This window comes from Phyllobates terribilis, unplaced genomic scaffold (genome assembly GCF_046119375.1).
Source record: "Phyllobates terribilis strain yellow unplaced genomic scaffold, ASM4611937v1 Scaffold_3__8_contigs__length_932513732, whole genome shotgun sequence".
NCBI classification, from domain to species: domain Eukaryota; kingdom Metazoa; phylum Chordata; class Amphibia; order Anura; family Dendrobatidae; genus Phyllobates; species Phyllobates terribilis.
In genome coordinates, this window is record NW_027362763.1 from 673046537 (window position 1) to 673068677 (window position 22141).

The window sequence follows — 22141 nt, forward strand, 5'->3', positions numbered from 1 at the left end:
AGCCCAGACCCTAAAGAAAGAGGGAAAGAGACCTCCTTGGTTGATTTAGCGTCACCCTGTCTCCCCTACCGTCCCTGTATTGGCTATTCACCAATCGCTGCACGTGTGCCTCGCCCTATCTTTCCCTGGCGTATGGCTAAGGTTAGGGAAGGGAGGAGATGAGCACTAGGCTATCTCCACTAAATACTATAGACAACAGGGGTGGACAAACAAGGGGAAATTGCTTAGCTTTAGACGAATCCAGACAAATGTGCACACGTCCTCAAGCTCCAGAGAGGACTGCTCTTGCTAAAGCCTTCACATGTAGTAATGAATATCGCCAGCACCTCCCTCTGAAACACAGCAGGTATTTATACACCCAGGCCAGGGGCTAATTAGCCTGAGGGAGGTAGCCGCTGGGTCCTAGAGACCGCCTCTAAGAAGATGTCTGTAATGCCAAATGTAGAGATCTCCTGCAACCAACTGCAGAGCGACTGTCTGTCACCCGTGACACATCCGTGACAGCAATCCTCTGCCACAGAGTTGTAGAATGGGGTAAGCAGTTGGGGGCACATGGACAGTTGGCAATGGTGCAAATTTTTTAAGGGCACAAAATTTCAAGCCTTCAGTCTGGATGCCCAGATCTCCTAGTGAGTGGCCACAAAGCTTTAAAGGGGAGGTATGTTGGGACGCCTGTGAGGATATAAATGTGTAGTAGTAATCAAATTCACAAGGGTTTTCCCACAGCCACCACCATTACAACACCACCTCCTATACAGAGTACTAGAAGACTGTAAAAGTCCCCAATCCCCTCTGCAGATCCCAACAAAATACCTTTTATTACACCCACAGACTACGTGGTTCGGTCGGATGGGTGTCTCTGATCTCCTCCCTTCCTTCAATCGCTGTCCTCCTGCCCTGCTTCATGTGGATGACGCTTCCTATATCATCCACACAGCGCCCCCCATTGCGCTCCTGCGCAGGCGCACTTCTCTCTATGCTGCCGAGGCCAAAGAAAAGTATTGTAATGAGCATGAGAGTGGAAACACCAAAGAACACTGGTGACCCAAAAGTAAAGCTGTGGGGGACATCCTGAGCCATAACAGCCATAACTTTTTTATTTTTGCAAGACAACCTGTAATCTTTATTAGGGGTCATTTCACTCTATGTGAGAAATATTTATAAATTTTATTAGAAATAAATGTAAAAAAAATTAAACAATTGTACTATTTTTTATTTACGCCATTTACTGATTGTCCAAAAATATTTTATTCATTACTGTATATTGTACAGGTTGTTATAATTACATGAATTTCAATTATGCCCATGTTATTTTCTGGCTTGTGACGATTATTTTTTAAAAAAAGTGTATATCAAATTAGATTATTTTGTTTTTCATTATTTTTTTTAGTAAAGTTATAGTGAAAAAGAATGTCTGACTTTTTGTTTTCAGTCTTTTTTAAACATTAATTTATAGTTGTATCAAGATGTATCTCTATGAACCAGTACATTATGCCTGTAAAGACGAAGAATACCATTTGGATATTTAGGCAGAGAAAAATATTTTATTCATTATATTGTACAGGTTGTTACAATTACATGAATTCCAAATATGTCCATGTTGTTTTCTGGCTTGTAACGATTATTTTTTAAAAAGTGAATACCAAATTAGATTATTTTGTTTTTCATTATTTTCTTTAGTAAATTTATAGGGAAAAAGAATGTCTGACCTTTTTATTTTTTAGTCTTTTTTTAACCTCTAATTTACAGCTGTATAGACAGGTTTCTATGTGCCAGTACCTTATGCCTGTAAAGACGAAAAATATAATTTGGATCTATAGGCAGAGAAAAATTCTCTTTCACTTAATATGCAACCTTTGGCTCACTGCTAGTGTTTCTGCCCTTCATGCCTATTTTTATAAAAATTGTTTGTGGGCTCATGACTCCATATGTTTATATGTAGATTATTTTTACTCTTCTTCACGTAACTGTTATGATTATTGGGGGATTCTGTAGACCCCCTTACTCGATGACTAATCTCTGTTCAGATAATTTAAATGGTGATTCCATGCTACAAGTCCTGAGTTTGGATCCTGGGTAACACCTGATACTACAAAAGGAATTAAACATTTAACAGTGAGTACATTCCGATGACAGGACTGACCCTGACTACAAGGGGAGATGAACTCCGATGCTGGGAGGGTCTTCTACTCCCTGTCTACACAGGTAGACGATGACCACTGTAACATCTGTATGCTGTTATTGCAATGAGCCTGGCGGCAGATTCTGCGGGGTTTCAATGCTTCCTCTAAGAAGTTGGATCTCACATATAGATCTACAGATATGCAGGTTGCAAGAAACGTAAAAAAAATGCAAAAAAAATCTGCAAAAACAGGATGATGATGTCATAAATGTCCGAGGTGCAGGGGTCGGGATGACCCTGAGGAAATGAACGCAAGGTGGAGTTATCCTTTAAGCATCTCCTGACTACTACTCCCATTATTGGGCACTTCCGATGATTCATCATTGCATATCTGCGGCTAATTCCGGAATAAAGCAGCGTTTGTCTTTGTTTTACGTGTCGGCTTGTGACATCCATCAAACACTAATGGACAATCTCCGTACAGGAAGAAGACTGATGGGGCCACCTGTTACAGACAACACGAAAAATCTCCCGACACTTTCAAGTAATTTGTTAATGGCTCTGATAATGCAAACTGGAGAGATGAAATCACCTACCGGGCCGTCACTCAGGAGCGCTGAACCGGCCTCGCCGAATAACTTTACATCCCATCGATCTAAGCAGCTGGGTACAGGGAAGTGCAGTGAGGGCAGCCAGACCGACAACTGCATAATATTGGAAGCATCACTAATAATGGGGTCTGAAATAGGGATTCTTCATACTAGGAAATGGGGTTCTCCAGAATTCAAAAACTTTTTTTTTTTTTTTAGAAACAGCGCCACTCTTTTCCATAGACTGTAACAGGGAATTGCAACTTGGTTAGATTTCTTTGAAATAAGCTGTAATACCAAACATAACCAATAGTAAAAGAGTAGCGCTATTTCAGAAAAAAAAAACGTAAGAGACACATACATCCACAATCCCAGAACGCAAAAAATGGGTTTGTGGATTGTGGGGGAAGATGAGGTTTAAAATTTGGTGATCCCCACAGTGAAAATCGCCATCTCTATGTAAAGAAATGAAGAACTTTATATAGCAAACACAAATACTACGTCTGATGATTTTCAGAAGTTAGTGACAGAATTCTTGCTCTTATCCCTGGTGGTCGGAGTAGTGATCAGGGTGCTCTTGGGTTTTTTCCTAGTAGTCTAGTTTGGTTAATTTCTATGTCCCTGGCAGTCTAAAGTTTTCATAGGGATAATGACTATTGTTTATGGTGCCTTAGGGTAGCTAGGGGTTAAAATCCCTAGTGGTCTAAAATGCTGAAGGGGTTAATGCCTATTATACTTGGTAGTCTACAGTAGTGAAAAGGTCAATATCTAAAATCTCGGGTGGACTAAAGTGGTGAAGGGGTTAATGTCTAATATCCCTGGCAGTCTAGAGTAGTTAAGGGTTAAAAGTCTACTCTCCCTGGCAGTCTAGAGTAGTTAAGGGTTAAAAGTCTACTATCCCTGGCAGACTAGAGTGGTGAAGCAGTCCTATGGAAATCTCACTTCTCAGAATCTGTGGTTCTCCTACTGTTGCAAAACTATAACCCCCAGCATGCACTGACATTCAAAGTGATCAATATATATGGTCTATCTTTAAAGGGAATCTGTCATCAGGTTATTGTACCACACCTGAGAGCAGCACGATGTAGGGGCAGGGACCCTGATTCCAGTAGTTTTCTCTGCTACAGATTTAGCAGTGCTCTGAATGCAGAGCTCTGTATAACGTCGCCCACACCACTGATTGGCTGCTTTCTGTGTACACTGTGCATAGGCAGAAAACTGCAAATCAGTGGTGGGGGCAGAGGTACACAGAGCTCATGAATATGGGGGACTCCTTGCCATCAGGTTTACTCATTCTAGTAATAATCTCCTGCTGATAAAACTGTGATTTTATAAAAACTACAGCAAACAACCCAGTAAGTGACACATTGCTGAAATCAGGGGCTCTGTCTGTATAGTGTTTCCTCCATCACTGATGTCCTCATAATCAAAAAAGAAAACTTCCCAGCATTGTTAGTACCTGTACACGTTATACAACTTTCTGCTGTCTTATGTCTCTGTTCTTCACCATTGTCAATAAGTGTTTGCTGTCAGCCAATGATAAATCTTGTTTCTGTTCAGAGGCAGTAAACCTGCACATAACTGGCCCTGCTCCCAGCAAATACAATTGTATCCGCTCCATGCAACACTCTGTGAGCTAAACTGCCTGGACTCAAGACTGATACATTGTAACAAACTAGCGGAGAGATCTGTGCAGCTGCTGCTCATGTGTTTAGCTCACAGAGCGTTGTCTGCACTGATACATTGTAACAAACTAGATCTGTGCTGCAGCTGCTGCTGATGTGTTTAGCTCACAGAGCGTTGTCTGCACTGATACATTGTAGCAAACTAGATCTGTGCTGCAGCTGCTGCTGATGTGTTTAGCTCACAGAGCATTGTCTACACTGATACATTGTAGCAAACTAGACCTGTGCAGCTGTGTTTAGCTCACAGAGCATTGTCTACACTGATACATTGCATCTGCTGACTGCAGGGCCAGAGAACATGATATCTACAGGGGCTGATTCATCAAACAGTTTGCAATACAAGACTTTGCAATTCTCGTCATTTTTACATCAGTCCCGCCAACTGTTTGAAAATTGTCTTAGTGGGAAGTGATGTAACCGAGCGGAGAATGAAGTCAATGAATAGTTCTTGTGGTGGCACGCGGCAGCAGAAAGAAGAGCCAAATTAATTAAGAAGGGCGGACTCTGCATCAAAACAGATGTATCAACGCCAGTCCTGGTGAATCCGCCCCAAGTCTATGGGAAAGTTGTAGAATCTTTTGTTTCTTCACTGATTAATCTTTATTTACAAATAACCAGGAACCTTCTCTTAACTACTTAAGCGCTGGTAATTTATGAATTCATCTCCCTCTTGTTTCTTCCATCACAATCGGTACTGGAATAATCAGTCTTAAAGGTCCGGTTCAGGAACATTCTTCTCTTCATGGTGATTGAATCCTATAAGCAGTGCACTAGACTGAGCCAATTATTTCCAATTCCGGCGCAGCGTTTCTCACTCAGCCATAGAGCTCGGCTCTCCAATCTGCTTCACACAAGTGCCCCCTGTCAGTCTCCATCTCACCTCCTCCTGAGACGTGCTGAGCTTTCCCTCCCCTTTCACCCCACATTTTCCGCCTCTTCCCAGGAATGCTATTTTAGCAGCGTCTTCTGCATTAATGGTTCCACTAAACTAATCGCTAATCATTATCAGTTTTTATATGAAAACTGCAAAATCCATAAAGCTCTGCCTGAGATTTACTCTTGATACAGTTGAAGCCAGAAGTTTCCATACGCTATATAAAAAGACACATCTGCAGATTTTTGTCAATATCTGACATGAAATCAGAATAAACCTTTCCCGTTTTAGGACAATTAGGATTATACCATCATTTATAATATTTGCCAAATGCCAGAATAATGAGAGAGAGAGAAGGTTTTAAGGCATTTTCATTACTTACTATAAAGTCAGAAGTTTCCATCCATTTCATTAGTATTTGGTATCATTGCCCTTAAACTGAATGACTTGGGTGAAACGTTTGGGATCTCCTTCCAGAAGCTTCTCACAATAGTTGGTTGGAATTTGGGCCGATTCCTTCTGACAAAACTAGTGTAACTGATCCAGGTTTGTAGGTCGCTTTGCTCACAGCCTTTTCAGCTTTGCCCATAAATTTTCAATAGGATTGAGATCAGGGCTTTGTGATGGCCACTCCAAAACATTGACTTTTTTTTATCCTTAAGCCACTTTGTTACCATTTTGGCAGTATGCTTCGGGTCATTGTCCATTTGGAAGACCCATTTCGGCCCAAGCTTTAGCTTCCTGGCTGATGTCTTGAGATGTTGCTTCAGTATTGCCACATAATCTTCTTTTCTCATGATGCCATCTATTTTGTGAAGTGCACCAGTCCCTTCTGCAGTAAAACAACCCCACAATATGATGCTGCCACCCCCATGTTTCACAGTTGGGATGGTGTTCTTAGGCTTCCAAGATGGTCATTATGCCCAAAAAGTTCCATTTTAGTTTCATCAGACCACAGGACATGTATCCAAAAATTAAGGTCTTTGTTCCTGTGTGCATGTGCAAACATTAATTAGTTTTTTTGTGTTTCTTTTGGAGTAATGGCTTCTTCCTGGCAGAGTGGCCTTTCAGCCCATGTTGATACAGTACTCGTTTCACTGTGGTTATTGACTCAATCTTACCAGATTCCGCCATCATCTTCACAAGGTCTTTTACTTTTGTCCTTGGGTTGATATGCAGATGTCGGACCAAAGCACGTTCATCTCTGGGACACAGAGCCCGTCTACTTCCTGAGCGGTATGATGGCTGGACATTCCCATCTTGTTTGTACTTGTGTATAATTGTTTGTACAGATGAACAAGGCACCTTAAGGTATCTTGAAATTGTACCCAAGGATGAGCCAGACTTGTGCAAGTCCACAATTGTCTTCCTGATATCTTGGCTGATGTCTTTAGACTTTCCCATGATGCTACACAAAGAAGCAGTGTGTTTCAGGTGTGCATTAAAATACATCCTCTGTTGTGTCTCTAATTAACTCAGATGTTGCCATCAGAAGCTTCCAGACACATGACCTCATCATATGGGCAGTCCAGAATTGTTCAAAGGCATAGTAATCTTAGTGTATGTAAACTTGACTTTGTAGTAAGTAATAAAAATGCCTTAAAACATTCTCTCTCTCTCATTATTCCGGCATTTGGCAAATATTAAAAATGATGGTATAATCCTAATTTACCTAAAACGGGAAAGGTTTATTCTGATTTCATGTCAGATATTGAGAAAAACCTGCAGATGTGTCTGTTTATATAGTGGATGGAAACTTCTGGTTTCAACTGTATATTCTACTGATGGCCGGGTGTCATTTACACAACGTGGTGAAATAAGATGACCAGATGACCTGGCGTCTTTTCAAGAGCCCCGTAAAAAAGGACAACCATGGAATGTCCTATGGAACATAAACAAATGCCCGTGAAATTAATTACGCAATGTATCCAAAGACTCGTTGATGTGATCCATTAGGAACTTCCAGAAGATCAGAAGCTCAAAGCAGGTCCATGGTACCATCAAAAGAAGTTCTTGCTTCAAATAAGTCTAGAGGTGCAAGACATGCCAGAGCCCCGCACCTCAACTTTTAATGGTTCCAACCAGGGGTGGATTAAGAGTACAGTAGCAAGATCCCCTGTGATAGATCATGTGATAGTTCACGTGAAATTAATTTGGCACAATATTAATTTTACTTTTTTTTTTTTAGGCTCTGTGCCCACAATGCGTTTTTTAAGCATTTCCGCAGCGGCAATTCCGCTGCAGAAACGCTTAAACGCATGGTAGAAGGTCTGCCATGTTCCCCAATGATAATCCGCATGTGCTGTGCACATGCTGCGGAAATTTCCCCTGCGGATTATCATTGCGGAAAAATCCGCAGCATTACCAATTATTTTGCGGAAGCGCGGAGCTTTCGCCGTCATAGACTTGCATTAGAACACATGGAATCCGCATCACTGCATCTGTACATGCAGAATCCATGCGTTTCAATGTGCGGATGGTACCTGGGTGTGGAGGACAGGAGACTCTCCTCCGGACCCGGGTACCATAGAACCTGTAAAAAAAAGAATAAAATAAAAAATAAATATTATACTTACCTTCTGATGGCCCCCGGTGTCTTTATCCAATGCGTCCTGGCTTGCCGGCAGCTCGCGATGGTCTGAAAAGGACCTGCCGTGACGTCATTTAGTCATGTGACGGGTCACGCGACCGCTGACGTCGGCAGGCTATCAGAAGGTAAGTATATATTTATTTTTTTCCATTCTTTTACGGTCACACTATAAAAATCCATGCTGTTTGCATGGATTTATATAGTGTGACCAAGTTGTCAAGCACTTTCCAAGTGATGCTAAAATCGCTTGTCAACCGGAATGTGGAAATGCAAGTGAAGAACGCTTCACATCCGCATGTCCCTGGCAGGAAAACGCATGTACAATCCGCATGTACAATCCGCATGCGGTTTTTCTGCCAGGGAGATGCAGAAAAGCTCAAAAAAAATCCGGAGCATTTCTGCATCGTGGGCACATAGCCTTACATTAATTCTATGACTCAATATTGAGCAGACGTAGCCATCTATACACAGCGGGAGGCCGCACGTAGCCATCTATACACAGCAGGAGGCCGCACGTAGCCATCTATACACAGCAGGAGGCCGCACATAGCCATCTATACACAGCAGGAGGCCGCACGTAGCCATCTATACACAGCAGGAGGCCGCACGGCGCCATCTATACACAGCAGGGGGCCGCACAGCGCCATCTATACACAGCGGGAGGCCGCGCGTAGCCATCTATACACAGCGGGAGGCCGCACGTAGCCATCTATACACACCGAGAGACCGCACATAGCCATCTATACACAGTAGGAGGCCGCAAATAGCCATCTATACACAGCAGGAGGCCGCACGTAGCCATCTATACACATCAGGAGGCCGCACGGCACCATCAATACACAGCAGGAGGCCACACGTAGTCATCTATACACAGCAGGAGGCCGCACAGCACCATCTATACACAGCCGGAGGCCGCACGGTGCCATCTATACACAGCGGGAGGCCGCACGGTGCCGTCTATACACAGCAGGAGGCCGCACGGTGCCATCTATACACAGCAGGGGGCCGCACATAGCCATCTATACACAGCGGGAGGCCGCACATAACCATCTATGCACAGCGGGAGGCCGCACATAGCCATCTATACACAACAGGAGGCCGCACGTAGCCATCTATACACAGCAGGAGGCCGCACGTAGCCATCTATACACAGCGGGAGGCCACACATAGCCATCTATACACAGCGGGAGGCCGCACATAGCCATCTATACACAGCAGGAGGCCACACGTAGCCATCTATACACAGCGGGAGGCCGCACGTAGCCATCTATACACAGCAGGAGGCCGCACGGCGCCATCTATACACAGCAGGAGGCCGCACGGCACCATCTATACACAGCGGGAGGCCACACGGTGCCATCTATACACAGCAGGGGGCAGCACGGCGCCATCTATACTCAGCAGGAGGCCGCACGCAGTCACACACGCAGTCACACACGCAGTCACGCACGCACACAAACATATACAGACATATACATACACGCATAAACACATTTGAAACACAAAAATACATATAAACAGACATCACACAATGATATCTGCCTGCACACACACACACATACATACACACGCACACACTCACTCACACACAGACACACACACACACACTCACCATCCCCCGGCTCGGCTCCAGTCCTCCTGCTCTTTTCCGGTGCAACACTGCAGGCCGGGTGTGCACTGCGTGACGTCACAGCTAGGAGACACGGCCGCACACAGGGCCGTGTCTCCTAGCAGTGACGTAGCCGGGCCAGCACAGGGAAGTTGACTGCTGCAGTGCTGGCCCGGCCGAAGAAGAAGCAGAGGCCATGCGCTGCTGCTGGGGGAGCGGTCCGGGGGCCCCCCCGCCACTGTCTGCCGATATGTGCTGCGGCGCCGCTCATATAATGAGGACAATCTGGCCATAGACACCCTGGAGCCCCAGGCCCCCTAGAGGTTTGGGGCCCCAGGTGGTAGCCCAGATTGCCCTCATTATAATCCGCCTATGGTTCCAACTAATGCCAACAAGCATATTGTTTCCTTGCATACTCAATTTCAATTCATGTCCTTGAACAGACTCATTTCCACCAGCAGCTCACTGACTGTCACCATGCATACTCCAAGACAACTAAATCCCCGTAGATCCTTGAAGCTGCAACCAAGAAAGTTATATCCTGAACCCTCTCAACTCTTGTGACTGATTTAGTCATTACGAGGGGGGCAGCACATGAAACGATGGCATATTGTGACATGTGGTCACAGACCCTAAGCCTCCAGTAACGTGTGTGTCCGGTAGCTGAGGGTTTATGTAGTCCTAGGACTAATTCCCCTAGGATATAGGCTCTATATGGGGCCCTTTCTGGCATTAACTGGGAGCGCAGCACAAGGTCTATTCACTTTTTTATCCGCATCGCTCAGCAAAAGTTCTCAGAAGATCAGCAACTGATCGAGGAGGATCAAAAAGAACAAGCTGTCGCACAAGTACAAATATGTTGAAAAGTCCATTAAATTGTGAGTTAATATCAGTTCCCTGCGCCTCCCACGATGGGACTCACTCCTCTCGGGCTATTAGACGCGTACAGGAATAAGAACGCTCTCACATCAGTTTTTCTGATACGTGCGCGATCCAACATTTTTACAGATGGATCCCTGACCCTTTTCATGTGAACTTTTCATTTTTGCAGATCGATTGTTTGCAAAGAAATGGAGACTAGTGTTGAGTGAGTATGTTCTATTAACCCTTTCGCCGAGTATGCTCGGGCCGAGCTCCGAGTATTTACAGTTGCTCGGTGATATGGTTGAATCGCTACCCCCCTCCCCCCGTGTGCATGATTTGCGACTGTTTGACAGCTTTATTACATGTGAGGAATGTCTATTTCTTACACATTCCTCACATGTAATAAAGCCGTCAAACAGTTGCAAATCATGCACACAGGAGCGATTCAACCATATCACCGAGCAGCTATAAATACTCGGAGCTCGGCCCGAGCGTACTCGGGCACAACATACTCGCTCAACCCTAATGAGACATGTCCTACTTTGATCCATGCTACAGATCAAACTCACCACACACCTAAATATACACACATACATATATACACACATACATATATACACACATTCCTACATATACACACATACATATACACACACATACATACACACATCATTCATGTGCTGTCCATGTTTTACTGTTTATTGGGCAGGAGAAGTTAAGAATTTTGTATCTCATACAAGAAAAATGGATGCAGCAAGGCTCGTAAGAACTGATACAAGGAGCAAAAAAACATCAGCCCACTGAAAGACACACAGACCGCTTGATACTCTATGACACTTATTCATCCATTAAAGGGGTTGTCCAGGTTTGGAGCAGATGTGAATCATCCTTACAGTAGGTGCTACCGACATTCTCCTGTGCTGGCGCTGGGAGCGGGCAATCAAGTGACCACAAATATGTACTCTCAGCCACATTCCAACTAGACATGCACGGCATCGCCCAACTCTGACTGGTCGGAATGTGGCTGGAAGTATACATATCGCATGATTCTGGTCACCCGGTCTCTTCAGCGACACCGGAGAGTCCTATCAGAGCGCACTGTGGGCATCCACAAGTCTCTAGTCACATAGAATGATTGCAAAATTTTGTACCAAATCTGGGCAACCCCTTTAAACATTTCAATAAATGTAGTTTTAAGTTGCATTGGAGTTGTTTTACATTTATAGTGACTAAAGCCCCTAGTGGTCAATGCAGAAACAGCACCCTGATTCCACCATAAACCAATATGGGTCCATTTTGATGGTTCCCTGGAGTTTAGACCTACAGTCATTGCATAGAATAACAGACAAAAGTTTGGGCTAAATGTGAGGTCACGAGTCGGCGTTGGATCCTCTGAAGTAGAAGAACCTTATATAATGTCAGTGAGAACAGAGGCCAGGAATGGAAACTCAGGCACCGCCAAGAACTTATGGGGCAACCCATATCCATATGCACGATTATGTCATATGGATATAATAGATTGGGGGGGGTCACATACTTAGCCCCCTCCATGTGGACCCCAGCTCAGCCTTACATCACAGCTGAACAATATCAATACAGGTCATTTATTTAGCCAGGAATGAGCTGACTCAGGGGGTCCTGCCTGCGGTGCCCCTTCTAGTTAAGGTGTTTGTCATCCGTTTAGCATTAAAAAATAATGGACATTTTGGTTCCGTTTTGCATCCGTTCTTGATCCGTTTGTAATGGATCTGATTTTCCTAGCGGTGTCTCTAGTGTCCTGGGTGCGGGCAGTGCTACAAGTCATATCCATCCTTTAGGATCCGTTTTACATCGGATCCATTTGCTGTCCAATTTTTTTTTTGTTCCGGTTTAAAAAACGGAAACCGACCACTGACAAACAAAGTAACATCATGAGACTCTTTCTACAACTTTTTCCCCACAATAGTAAAAAAAAACATCTCAATAAAGGTAAAATCTGACATCTGGGAAAGACACATCACTGCCACATCCTGGACGCGACCCTCCATTGTGTCTTCTCTTATGTCTTTCTTAGCCAAGACCATTTTCTTAGAGCTGAAGTTGGTGGATTTGCCATAAGCAGGAGAGCGAAGCAAATTCTCTTGTTGTCAGTGCCCCCTACAGGCCATGAGCAGTACTGCACACATGGGGAAGGACTGTATGATCCTGGTATAGACCAGTGGGCTCCTACTTGTGGCTCCCCAATTGTTAGGAAACTACAACTCCCAGCATGCAGGATTCATGAAATGCTGGGAGTTGTAGTTTAACATCAGCTGCAGAGTCACATTACCATCCTTCAGATTTTAGATTGATCGCACAGAACATGATATACATATACATGGTAGATATGGGCATGGGCATTTGTGTACCCAAAATAATGGCACCAAATGACAACATTTACCCTTCTCTATAGCTCAGGGTCTAGATCACATGTGCAAATGAAGCAAAGCGGGATTAAAACTAAAGCTAAAGAGGTAAAATTACTGAAAAAATGAGAACATTTTCTCTTTTCATTGTCCCTATTGCCAAAAACTCATCTCAAAACCGCTGATCTCTCTATCATTGACACTGCAGTGTTTGCCCATCATGACAATCGTCTCCTAACACAGCTCTGCTACACCTGACAAGCTCAGCACTGCTGCATCTGACTTTTTCACTGGCATATGAAATTCAGAAGGTTTCTGATAAGTGACGACAATCCTCATCATACAGAACACAACGCAGAGAAGCTAAAAGTGACGGAAACATTCACAGCTCAATTCTGGGAAACATAAGGTAACTGTGGTAGCACTGCTACATGGGGGTGTATGGTGCTACATGGGGTGTATGGTGCTACATGGGGTGTATGGTGCTACATGGGGTGTATGGTGCTACATGGTGCTACATGGGGTGTATGGTGCTACATGGAGGTGCATGGTGCTACATGGGGTGTATGGTGCTACATGGGGGTGTATGGTGCTACATGGGGTGTATGGTGCTACATGGGGTGTATGGTGCTACATGGGGTGTATGGTGCTACATGGTGCTACATGGGGGTGTATGGTGCTACATGGGGTGTATGGTGCTACATGGGGTGTATGGTGCTACATGGGGGCGTATGGTGCTACATGGGGTGTATGGTGCTACATGGGGAGTATGGTGCTACATGGGGTGTATGGTGCTACATGGGGTGTATGGTGCTACATGGGGTGTATGGTGCTACATGGTGCTACATGGGGGTGTATGGTGCTACATGGGGTGTATGGTGCTACATGGGGGTGTATGGTGCTACATGGGGTGTATGGTGCTACATGGGGTGTATGGTGCTACATGGTGCTACATGGGGTGTATGGTGCTACATGGAGGTGCATGGTGCTACATGGGGTGTATGGTGCTACATGGGGTGTATGGTGCTACATGGTGCTACATGGGGAGTATGGTGCTACATGGGGAGTATGGTGCTACATGGGGTGTATGGTGCTACATGGGGTGTATGGTGCTACATGGGGTGTATGGTGCTACATGGTGCTACATGGGGTGTATGGTGCTACATGGAGGTGCATGGTGCTACATGGGGTGTATGGTGCTACATGGGGGTGTATGGTGCTACATGGGGTGTATGGTGCTACATGGGGTGTATGGTGCTACATGGTGCTACATGGGGGTGTATGGTGCTACATGGGGTGTATGGTGCTACATGGGGTGTATGGTGCTACATGGGGGCGTATGGTGCTACATGGGGTGTATGGTGCTACATGGGGAGTATGGTGCTACATGGGGTGTATGGTGCTACATGGGGTGTATGGTGCTACATGGGGTGTATGGTGCTACATGGTGCTACATGGGGGTGTATGGTGCTACATGGGGTGTATGGTGCTACATGGGGGTGTATGGTGCTACATGGAGTGTATGGTGCTACATGGGGTGTATGGTGCTACATGGTGCTACATGGGGTGTATGGTGCTACATGGGGTGTATGGTGCTACATGGGGTGTATGGTTCTACATGGTGCGTATGGTGCTACATGGGGCGTATGGTGCTACATGGGGTGTATGGTGCTACATGGTGCTACATGGGGTGTACGGTGCTACATGGGGTGTATGGTGCTACATGGGGTGTATGGTGCTACACGGGGTGTATGGTGCTACATGGTGCTACATGGGGTGTATGGTGCTACATGGGGCGTATGGTGCTACATGGGGCGTATGGTGCTACATGGGGTGTATGGTGCTACATGGTGCTACATGGGGTGTATGGTGCTACATGGGGTGTATGGTGCTACATGGGGTGTATGGTGCTACATGGTGCTACATGGGGGTGTATGGTGCTACATGGGGTGTATGGTGCTACATGGGGTGTATGGTGCTACATGGGGAGTATGGTGCTACATGGGGAGTATGGTGCTACATGGGGTGTATGGTGCTACATGGGGTGTATGGTGCTACATGGTGCTACATAGGGGTGTATGGTGCTACATGGGGTGTATGGTGCTACATGGGGTGTATGGTGCTACATGGTGCTACATGGGGGTGTATGGTGCTACATGGAGTGTATGGTGCTAAATGGGGTGTATGGTGCTACATGGGGTGTATGGTGCTACATGGGGGCGTATGGTGCTACATGGGGTGTATGGTGCTACATGGAGTGTATGGTGCTACATGGGGGTGTATGGTGCTACATGGGGTGTATGGTGCTACATGGGGTGTATGGTGCTAAATGGGGTGTATGGTGCTACATGGGGGCGTATGGTGCTACATGGGGTGTATGGTGCTACATGGGGAGTATGGTGCTACATGGTGCTACATGGGGGCGTATGGTGCTACATGGTGCTACATGGGGGTGTATGGTGCTACATGGAGTGTATGGTGCTACATGGGGTGTATGGTGCTACATGGGGTGTATGGTGCTACATGGGGGCGTATGGTGCTACATGGGGTGTATGGTGCTACATGGAGTGTATGGTGCTACATGGGGTGTATGGTGCTACATGGGGGTGTATGGTGCTACATGGGGTGTATGGTGCTACATGGGGTGTATGGTGCTACATGGGGTGTATGGTGCTACATGGTGCTACATGGGGGTGTATGGTGCTACATGGGGTGTATGGTGCTACATGGTGCTACATGGGGGTGTATGGTGCTACATGGAGTGTATGGTGCTACATGGGGTGTATGGTGCTACATGGTGCTACATGGGGTGTATGGTGCTACATGGGGTGTATGGTGCTACATGGTGCACCATGGGGTGTATGGTGCTACATGGGGTGTATGGTGCTACATGGGGCGTATGGTGCTACATGGGCGTATGGTGCTACATGGGGTGTATGGTGCTACATGGTGCTACATGGGGTGTATGGTGCTACATGGGGTGTATGGTGCTACATGGGGCGTATGGTGCTACATGGGCGTATGGTGCTACATGGGGTGTATGGTGCTACATGGTGCTACATGGGGTGTATGGTGCTACATGGGGTGTATGGTGCTACATGGGGTGTATGGTGCTACATGGTGCTACATGGGGTGTATGGTGCTACATGGGGCGTATGGTGCTACATGGGGCGTATGGTGCTACATGGGGTGTATGGTGCTACATGGTGCTACATGGGGTGTATGGTGCTACATGGGGTGTATGGTGCTACATGGGGTGTATGGTGCTACATGGTGCTACATGGGGTGTATGGTGCTACATGGGGTGTATGGTGCTACATGGGGTGTATGGTGCTACATGGGGGTGTATGGTGCTACATAGAGTGTATGGTGCTACATGGGGTGTATGGTGCTACATGGGGGCGTATGGTGCTACATGGGGGCGTATGGTGCTACATGGGGTGTATGGTGCTACATGGAGTGTATGGTGCTACATGGGGTGTATGGTGCTACATGGGGGTGTATGGTGCTACATGGGGTGTATGGTGCTAAATGGGGTGTATGGTGCTACATGGGGTGTATGGTGCTACATGGGGGCGTATGGTGCTACATGGGGGGTATGGTGCTACATGGGGTGTATGGTGCTACATGGTGCTACATGGGGGTGTATGGTGCTACATGGGGTGTATGGTGCTACATGGTGCTACATGGGGGTGTATGGTGCTACATGGAGTGTATGGTGCTACATGGGGGCGTATGGTGCTACATGGGGGCGTATGGTGCTACATGGGGGTGTATGGTGCTACATGGAGTGTATGGTGCTACATGGGGGTGTATGGTGCTACATGGGGGTGTATGGTGCTACATGGAGTGTATGGTGCTACATGGGGTGTATGGTGCTACATGGGGGCGTATGGTGCTACATGGGGGCGTATGGTGCTGCATGGGGTGTATGGTGCTACATGGCGTGTATGGTGCTACATGGGGGTGTATGGTGCTACATGGGGAGTATGGTGCTACATGGGGAGTATGGTGCTACATGGGGTGTATGGTGCTACATGGGGTGTATGGTGCTACATGGGGAGTATGGTGCTACATGGGGAGTATGGTGCTACATGGGGTGTATGGTGCTACATGGGGTGTATGGTGCTACATGGTGCTACATGGGGTGTATGGTGCTACATGGGGTGTATGGTGCTACATGGGGTGTATGGTGCTACATGGTGCTACATGGGGGTGTATGGTGCTACATGGGGTGTATGGTGCTACATGGGGTGTATGGTGCTACATGGTGCTACATGGGGGTGTATGGTGCTACATGGAGTGTATGGTGCTACATGGGGTGTATGGTGCTACATGGGGGCGTATGGTGCTACATGGGGGCGTATGGTGCTACATGGGGTGTATGGTGCTACATGGAGTGTATGGTGCTACATGGGGTGTATGGTGCTACATGGGGTGTATGGTGCTACATGGGGGTGTATGGTGCTACATGGGGTGTATGGTGCTAAATGGGGTGTATGGTGCTACATGGGGTGTATGGTGCTACATGGGGGCGTATGGTGCTACATGGGGTGTATGGTGCTACATGGGGAGTATGGTGCTACATGGGGTGTATGGTGCTACATGGGGTGTATGGTGCTACATGGTGCTACATGGGGGTGTATGGTGCTACATGGGGTGTATGGTGCTACATGGGGTGTATGGTGCTACGTGGTGCTACATGGGGGTGTATGGTGCTACATGGAGTGTATGGTGCTACATGGGGTGTATGGTGCTACAAGGGGTGTATGGTGCTACATGGGGGCGTATGGTGCTACATGGGGTGTATGGTGCTACATGGGGTGTATGGTGCTACATGGGGAGTATGGTGCTACATGGGGAGTATGGTGCTACATGGGGTGTATGGTGCTACATGGTGCTACATGGGGAGTATGGTGCTACATGGGGAGTATGGTGCTACAAGGGGTGTATGGTGCTACATGGGGAGTATGGTGCTACATGGGGTGTATGGTGCTACATGGGGTGTATGGTGCTACATGGGGAGTATGGTGCTACATGGGGAGTATGGTGCTACATGGGGTGTATGGTGCTACATGGGATGTATGGTGCTACATGGGGAGTATGGTGCTACATGGGGCGTATGGTGCTACATGGGGAGTATGGTGCTACATGGGACGTATGGTGCTACATGGGACGTATGGTGCTACATGGGGTGTATGGTGCTACATGGGGGTGTATGGTGCTACATGGGGTGTATGGTGCTACATGGGGTGTATGGTGCTACATGGTGCTACATGGGGGTGTATGGTGCTATATGGAGTGTATGGTGCTACATGGGGTGTATGGTGCTACATGGGGTGTATGGTGCTACATGGGGGCGTATGGTGCTACATGGGGTGTATGGTGCTACATGGGGAGTATGGTGCTACATGGGGAGTATGGTGCTACATGGGGTGTATGGTGCTACATGGGGAGTATGGTGCTACATGGGGGCGTATGGTGCTACATGGGGTGTATCGTGCTACATGGAGTGTATGGTGCTGCATGGGGTGTATGGTGCTACATGGGGTGTATGGTGCTACATGGAGTGTATGGTGCTACATGGAGGTGCATGGTGCTACATGGGGTGTATGGTGCTACATGGGGTGTATTGTGCTACATGGGGGTGTATGGTGCTACATGGGGTGTATGGTGCTACATGGAGGTGCATGGTGCTACATGGGGAGTATGGTGCTACATGGGGGTTTATGGTGCTACATGGGGTGTATGGTGCTACATGGGGTGTATGGTGCTACATGGAGTGTATGGTGCTACATGGAGGTGCATGGTGCTACATGGGGTGTAAGATGCTACATGGGGTGTATTGTGCTACATGGGGGTGTATGGTGCTACATGGGGTGTATGGTGCTACATGGAGGTGCATGGTGCTACATGGGAAGTATGGTGCTACATGGGATGTATGGTGCTACATGGGGGTGCATGGTGCTACATGGAGGTGCATGGTGCTACATGGAGGTGTATGGTGCTACATGGGGTGTATGGTGCTACATGGTGTGTATGGTGCTACATGGTGTGTATGGTGTGTATGGTGCTACATGGTGTGTATGGTGCTACATGGGGTGTATGGTGCTGCATGGTGTGTATGGTGCTACATGGGGCGTATGGTGCTGCATGGTGTGTATAGTGCTACATGGGGTGTATGGTGCTACATGGGGTGTATGGTGCTGCATGGGGTGTATGGTGCTACATGGGGTGTATGGTGCTACATGGGGTGCATGGTGCTACATGGGGTGCATGGTGTTTCATGGGATGTATGGTGCTACATGGGGTGTATGGTGCTACATGGGGTGTATGATGCTACATGGTACTACCTGGGGGTGTATGGTGCTATATGGGGGTGTATGGTGCCATATGGGGGTATATGGTGCTACATGGTACTACATGATGCTGCATGGAGCTATATGATGCTACATGGTGCTAAATGGGGCTGCATGGTGCTAAATTGGGCTGCATGGTGCTACATGGGGGTGTATGATGCTACATGGTGCTGCATGGTGCTACGTAGGGCTGCATGGTGCTACATGTGGGTGTATGGTGCTACATGGGGCTGCATGGTGCTACATGGGGGTGTATGGTGCTACATGGGGCTGCATGGTGCTACATGGGGGTGTATGATGCTACATGGGTGTGTATGGTGCTACATAGTGCTGCATGGTTCTACATGGGGCTGCATGGTGCTACATGGGGGTGTATGGTGCTACATGGGGTGTATGGTGCTACATGGGGCTGCATGGTGCTACATGGGGGTGTATGGTGCTACATGGGGGTGTATGATGCTACATGGGTGTGTATGGTGCTACATAGTGCTGCATGGTTCTACATGGGGCTGCATGGTGCTACATGGGGGTGTATGGTGCTACATGGGGGTGTATGGTGCTACATGGGGTGTATGGTGCTACATGGGGTGTATGGTGCTACATGGGGCTGCATGGTGCTACCCGACTGAGTGATACACCCCATGTAGTGAATGTCTGTGAACCTCTTCCCAAGTCATTATTATTAACTCTTTGCTACTTATAGAGTGTGAGTATGGTAAACTCATAATAGAATATGGTAAAGGAGAAGGTTAAAGACACAGAGAAAGATAAGAATAAGGAGGACCAGGAGAAGGACTGGAAAAGGAAGGAGAAGAAGAAAAAGAAGGAAGAAAATGAGAAGAATGGGAAAATAAAGTACAATTAAAAAAAGATGAAGATGTATATGTGGAAGAAGAAGGGGCAAAGAATGGGAAGAAGAAAAAGGAGGAACACAGGAATGGAAAGAAGGAGAAAAGAAGAAGAATGAGGGAAAGAGGAAAGAAGGGAGGAAGAAGAAAGAGGGGAAGAAAGAGAGGAAGAAGAAGAAAGAAGGGAAGAAAAAGAAAGGAGATAGAGAAGAATAGGAAAAAGGAAGAAGCAGCATGGAAATGTGAAGGACATAAACTAGGAGAAGGAGAAGAATGAGAAAAGGATAACACTGTTGAGCGAGAAAGAATCAGAGAAGGAAAATGGCAAGAAGGAGAGGAATGGAACCAAAAAGAGGAGAGAAATAAGAACAAGAAGCAGAGGTAAAAAAGAGGAAGAAGAGGAGGAGAAGAAGGAAAAGAAGGAAAAGAATAAACAAAGGGAAACGAATGAATGAGTAGATGGAGTAAATCTTGGATCATGCAATTACAGCAATATCGGGTACATGCAAAAAATAACTACAATTATAAATCTGGCAATTTCTTAGTTTCTTACTTGTGACATTTCTTAGAGCCTGCGACATTTATAAAGTAGAAGTTATATTGAGTGTTATTCATATCTTATATGACAGCACAAGCATGAAGCAGAGGTCAGCCCTATCCCTGGCACTCCATGTCTGCTGGTGTGTGCACCATGCAATAGTTGAGATAAATCTTCTGCTGAGACATATGAAGGTGTCGCTTACCCTTGCGCAGGATCTGGAACATTAATCTTGGCTGAGATGCTCCAAGGGCTGCAGATAAGGTTTCCTCTCTGCCAGGGAAGGATGCAGATCTTTGAGGCATGAGTCTAATCCTCAGCCTGCCCTCCTTAGACTCCAGCCACCAGCTGAACAACTCGGTCAGGTTGAACTCCAGCCTCCTCTTGAGAACAGAACTTGGAAGGTCTTCTCTTTGCCCTTCATTGCTCAGGTTCTTACCATCCTCCAAGGTCCTTGGTTCCCAGCCGACCCCACATCCATCCCTCACAAGATCTCCCCCTACTTCCACCAGAAGCTGCTTGGATCTGCGTAGACTTTTCAGGGTCCCAGCTTTCAGCACCTTGGACAGCGGTGCCGGCTGAGGTCTGGCCAACAGCTGCTCCTTCTTCAGATGCCCATACTGTTGAGGTCCAGCAGAACGATCAGCCAAGGACTCCACCAGAGGACCACAGTCTAGGACCAGGCTGGAGGTCGCCTGGAAGTTGATGCTTACTGACCCTGCAGGAAACAGACCCAGCAAATCCCTCAAGGAGTTCCTAAAAGCTGCAGGGATGACAAAGTCAACAGCTAGGTTTTTCCTCTTAATCCTGGTGAATCCGGGCTCCCTTGGACCTTGATGTGCCCGACTAGAAGCTCTTGGGCTTGAGCTTTTCTCCTGAGATGAGCAGCACCCTAAAGCATACAACACAAGAGCCAAGATTGACAGGTGACACTCCTGGGGTCTCATACTGATCTGCAAAGATTGGAGTCTTCACAATGAGCTGCTACTAAGTTGTCGACCTCCTGGTATCTTCTCCCTTCTATGGGTGATGACTGGAGATTACATGAGTCTTCATATGGATCCTGGATGAGGTGTTCCTGGATTGTTACATCCTAAAATACAGCTGTCTACTCATGTTCCTGAGCCTGACAGCATCTGAAGGTATCCAGAAGACCTCCAGGTCCTCTTCTGCAGGGCAGGGATGCTCTTAGCAGACTGGCATGCTGTCTGTCTTGTAGTAGTAGTACACTAGCACTGCTCTTTTCTGAAAGTGCTGAGCAGATTCAGGATTCCTGGGTCTTCCCCAATGTAATGTTCTTCTTGCTGCAGCTTAGTGACAGCATCTCACTGCCACCATCTGGAAGAGCTGCAGAACTCATCCACTATCCAGCAGTCTCTGCCTTCTTCTTAGAGATGCTGCTCCCTCCAACCACCAGCATGTAGGCATCAGATGGCACAGGTGATGTCAAACTGGGCAGCTCCAAGTGCATGCCCAATCAGGAGTGACCTGCAGAGATGCAGGAGATCATGCTCAGGCTGTGATGGATCTGTCTGGCATCCAGTCAGTAGTATGAGATGAGCATGGACAGGGTTTGTCTTCTTGGATGCTCACACTGGAGAAAACTCCATCTTGTTAAATATCTGCTGCCTGACAGGAGGTGGCTGTCACTTATTGCTGTCACTGATCATTTACGTGG

At 46.9% G+C, this 22141-nt stretch overlaps 1 protein-coding gene across 1 annotated transcript in view; it reads right to left on the reverse strand.

The window, feature by feature from the left end:
* ALK (ALK receptor tyrosine kinase) overlaps nt 1-21899 on the reverse strand; it is a 1279208-nt gene extending 1257309 nt beyond the window's left edge. Inside the window, exon 1 of the mRNA XM_073671793.1 lies at nt 20669-21899. Within this exon, the coding sequence (XP_073527894.1) occupies nt 20669-21410 (742 nt within the window). The 5' untranslated portion in view covers nt 21411-21899. The remainder of the gene's footprint in view (nt 1-20668) is intronic.
* Between the last annotated feature and the right edge of the window lie 242 nt (nt 21900-22141).